This window comes from Parasteatoda tepidariorum, chromosome 9 (genome assembly GCF_043381705.1).
Source record: "Parasteatoda tepidariorum isolate YZ-2023 chromosome 9, CAS_Ptep_4.0, whole genome shotgun sequence".
In the NCBI taxonomy this organism is placed as follows: Eukaryota; Metazoa; Arthropoda; class Arachnida; order Araneae; family Theridiidae; genus Parasteatoda; species Parasteatoda tepidariorum.
In genome coordinates, this window is record NC_092212.1 from 90,581,305 (window position 1) to 90,585,293 (window position 3,989).

At 43.0% G+C, this 3,989-nt stretch overlaps 2 protein-coding genes across 2 annotated transcripts in view; both read right to left on the reverse strand.

The window, feature by feature from the left end:
- Nucleotides 1-741, reverse strand: part of LOC139426595 (uncharacterized) — a 7,433-nt gene extending 6,692 nt beyond the window's left edge. Inside the window, exon 1 of the mRNA XM_071185904.1 lies at nucleotides 142-741. Coding sequence (XP_071042005.1) covers nucleotides 142-741 — 600 coding nt within the window. The remainder of the gene's footprint in view (nucleotides 1-141) is intronic.
- Nucleotides 742-885: 144 nt separating this feature from the next.
- On the reverse strand, nucleotides 886-1,317 carry LOC139426597 (swi5-dependent recombination DNA repair protein 1 homolog). Its single transcript, XM_071185905.1, has one exon. The coding sequence runs from the start codon at nucleotides 1,315-1,317 to the stop codon at nucleotides 886-888; it is 432 nt and encodes a 143-aa protein (XP_071042006.1).
- Between the last annotated feature and the right edge of the window lie 2,672 nt (nucleotides 1,318-3,989).

The window sequence follows — 3,989 nt, forward strand, 5'->3', positions numbered from 1 at the left end:
GGGAGCGAGCCGAGGATTCGGTCGCGTCCCGGAGAGAGATGGCAGTGAGGGAGCGAGCCGAGGAGTCGGTCGCGTCACGGAGAGAGATCGCAGTGCGGGAGCGAGCCTAGGACTCGGTCGCGTCCCGGAGAGAGGAAGTACTAGGGGAGGGAGAGGAGGTGTCATTTGTATCCGAAAGTGAGAAGGCAGTGCGGAAGTGAGCGGAGGAGTCGGTCGCGTCCCGGTGAGAGATGGCAGTGTGGGAGCGACCCGAGGATTCGGTCTCGTCCCGGAGAGAGATGGCAGTGCGGGAGCGAGACGAGGAATCGGTCGCGTCCCGGAGAGAGATGGCAGTGCGGGAGAGAGCCGAGGAGTCGGTCGCGTCCTGCTGAGGGATGGCAGTGTGGGAGCGAGACGAGGAATCGGTCGCGTCCCGGAGAGAGATGGCAGTGTGGGAGAGAGCCGAGGAGTCGGTCGCGTCCTGGTGAGAGATGTCAGTGCGGGAGCGAGCCAAGGATTCGGTCGCGTCCCGGAGAGAGATGGCAGTGTGGGAGAGAGCCGAGGAGTCTGTCGCGTCCTGGTGAGAGATGTCAGTGCGGGAGCGAGCCGAGGATTCGGTCGCGTCCCGGAGAGAGATGGCAGTGCGGGAGCGAGACGAGGAATCGGTCGCGTCCCGGAGAGAGATGTCAGTGCGGGAGCGAGCCTAGGATTCGGTCGCGTCCCGGAGAGAGAAAGTATTAGGGGACGGAGAGGAGGTATCATTTGTATCCGAAAATGAGAAGGCAGTGCGGGAGCGTGCCGAGGAGTCGGTCGCGTCCCGGAGAGAGATCGCAGTGCGGGAGCGAGCCTAGGACTCGGTCGCGTCCCGGAGAAAGACTGCTGTGCGGGAGCTAGCCGAGGAGTCGGTCACGTCCCGGAAATAGGCGGCAGTGCGGGAGCGAGCCGAGGAGTCGGTCGCGTCCTGGTGAGAGATGGCAGTGCGGTAACGAGCCGAGGCTTGGGTCGCGTCCCAGAGAGAGATGGCAGTGCGGGAGCGAGTCGAGGATTCGGTCGCGTCCCAAAGAGAGATGGCAGTGCGGGAGCGAGACGAGGACTCGGTCGCGTCCCGGAGAGAGATGGCAGTGCGGATGCGAGCCGAGGATTCGGTCGCGTCCCGGAGAGAGAAAGCATTAGGGGAGGGAGAGGAGGTATCATTTGTATCCGAAAGTGAGAAGGCAGTGCGGAAGCGAACGGAGGAGTCGGTCGCGTCCCGGTGAGAGATGGCAGTGTGGGAGCGAGCCGAGGATTCGGTCGCGTCCCGGAGAGAGAAAGTATTAAGGGAGGGAGAGGAGGTATCATTTGTATCCGAAAGTGAGAGGCAGTGCGGGAGCGAGCCGAGGAGTCGGTCTTGTCCCGGAGAGAGATCGCAGTGCGGGAGCGAGCCTAGGACTCGGTCGCGTCCCGGAGAAAGACTGCTGTGCGGGAGCGAGCCGAGGAGTCGGTCACGTCCCGGAGATAGGTGGCAGTGTGGGAGCGAGCCGAGGATTCGGTCGCGTCCCGGAGAGAGATGGCAGTGCGGGAGCGAGCCCAGCGACCATTTCTCTCGCTGACCAGAGCCTGTCCTATACAGTGACCCCTCAACCCTACTTGAAATAGTTATACCTCATTACCATAGTCACCGCCACATGGTCCAGACGAATAGCTCGTGGGAGCTCTTACTTTTGGCAAACTATATGCAGTGGTACTAAATATTACAGTTTCCTAGTCTATTACAGTCTTACGGTTGAGTTGTAAAAATTATGGTTTTCAGGAGTTTTCGTAATATTATTCTTAAAAAACTAAATACTTCGGAGAAAAATAAGTTATATTCCCTTGACATTCCCTTAAAAATAAGTTTTTTTTTTCCTTAACTACCAAGAACTAATCTAATCAAGTTCTAACTATACAATCATTTTTTTCTACTCCTTGAACAATTTTAAAAAATAGAGAATCTATTTCCTAGAAATAAAAACATAGCTGCCAACTCTACTGGATTTTTCCAGTTTCTCCTGGTCTACTGGTTTATTTAAAATTCTAATAGTTTTTGTACATCTTTAAAAATTTCCTAAAATTTAGTAAGTTTCCTGAAAAAAAATCTATTTAAATAGAATTTTTACACAGATTATTGCTTTTTGAAATATTTAAATAAGTATAACATAATGAAGTATAAGTAATAGGGATGAGGATTCTCTTTTTAAATTAATTAAAAAATTCTTTCAACTATCTTTGAATTAAATGCCTTTTAATATTCGAACTTATGTACATATAAACATAATACATAGTATTTCAAGTATGTTTAATGTCAATTATAACTGTAAAATATTGCAGTTGTTCTATTTTGGTGACTATAAAAATCCCTAAAATTCCCTATCTGTAAAATATTTAGGACTTGATGTAAACAATTATCTTGAAATTTGTATTTCGTAAAACATACGTGGTTTTTTCCTATTAATGTTGACAGGCTATGTAATAAAAAGAAATCTCATCTCTCCCCCCTTTCAACAAGATAGTCTAAAATTTATCTTCTCTCCTATTAGAAAAGCAAAAAGACATAAAAACAAGTCTTAAATGTTGAGAGCAAAAATATTTTAGTGGTTCAAATGATGATAAAGAGGCAATAATGGCTAGTTCTAATTTAAACAAAAAAAAGAATAGAACATTGATTCTAAGTAATCAATTTAATTTTACAACAAAGTTTCAGTAATTTTTAACTTAATACTCTTATCTAAGATACTCTTATCTTATTTTTAACTTAATACTCTTATCAGGGTTGCCACTTCATAGGGACAACAGGGAAAACCAGGAAAATACACGGAATTTAAAAATTACCTGAAATAACAGGGAAAAAAGGCAGGGGATTTTTATTTTTTCTTTACAAACTGGGAAAAGCAAGGAATTTCAGTTCTTATTTTCGTCTTTTAAAAAATGGTGCCCCCTTAAACCGTAATCTATGGATTATTTAAGTATGTTCAGCTGTTCCTTTTTTTCCTCGAAATTTTTCTCTCAATTAAAGTTAGTATCGTTAACCCAACACAGTAATTGTGTTTCTTCTTAATATATTGTGTATAATATGGATAGGGAAAGCACAAGGAATTTGTTTCCCAGATTTGAGGGACAGCCCTGTGTTACTTTTTTATTTAATAGTAAATTTATGTATAATTTCGTATTATATATCTATATAAAATATGGTATGTACTCCTCAAATTTGTATTAATTTGAATTATGAGAAAGCTNCAGCCAATCAAGCCAGCTTGAATCCTGCTGGTGGAACCAAAATAGTGAGGGTGAAGTAGTAACAGGTAGTTAAAATGAAGAACAACAAGTAAAGCAGAGTAAATTCAATTAAAGTACAAAAAAACAGAGGACAAAATACCAATAGATACTAAAAGGTAAGAGTTAAAAGGGGTGTATAACAATCTAAAAACCATGTATAAAATACAATCGCAATGTAAAATACCAAATGTATTAAAATCCAAAGGTTGTAAACAAACCTAAAGCATGTATAAAATGCAAAGTCAAGTTAAAAGTCAAATTAAAACACTAAAATGGCAATGTGGTCCAAAAAAAAGTTTTGGCAAGGTGGTTAGATTAAGCAGGTTAAAATTTTAGTTATTGTCAATTTTGTTTATTAATTCCATTTGTTCCTCAAGAGTAGTTTTAATGATAATCTTGATAATTTCTCTACAAACCTTGTCTGCAAAAATTTGTTGGTCTGTTTTTTGGAAGAAATAATTTTTTCGGAGTGTTCGGTACCGATCACAATAATATAAAAGATGCTCTATGGTTTGTCTTTGGTTACAGTTAGAGCAAGTATCTGATTTATTAAAAAATTTGTTTTGGTGTACTCCGAACACTCCGTGCCCCGTCAGAAATTGGTTAAAATAGAAATTAGTTTGCAGCCTTGTAGTTGACGGGGTCTTAATGAATTTAAATGTATGCCTGCCTTTCTCAGAATTTTCCCAATTGGTTTTCCTCCTTGCCATTAAATATTG

Coding starts and splice junctions, on each gene's coding strand:
- LOC139426597 (XM_071185905.1), bottom strand. CDS start 1,317: ATGATACCTCCTCTCCCTCCCTTAATACTTTCTCTCTCCGGGACGCGA.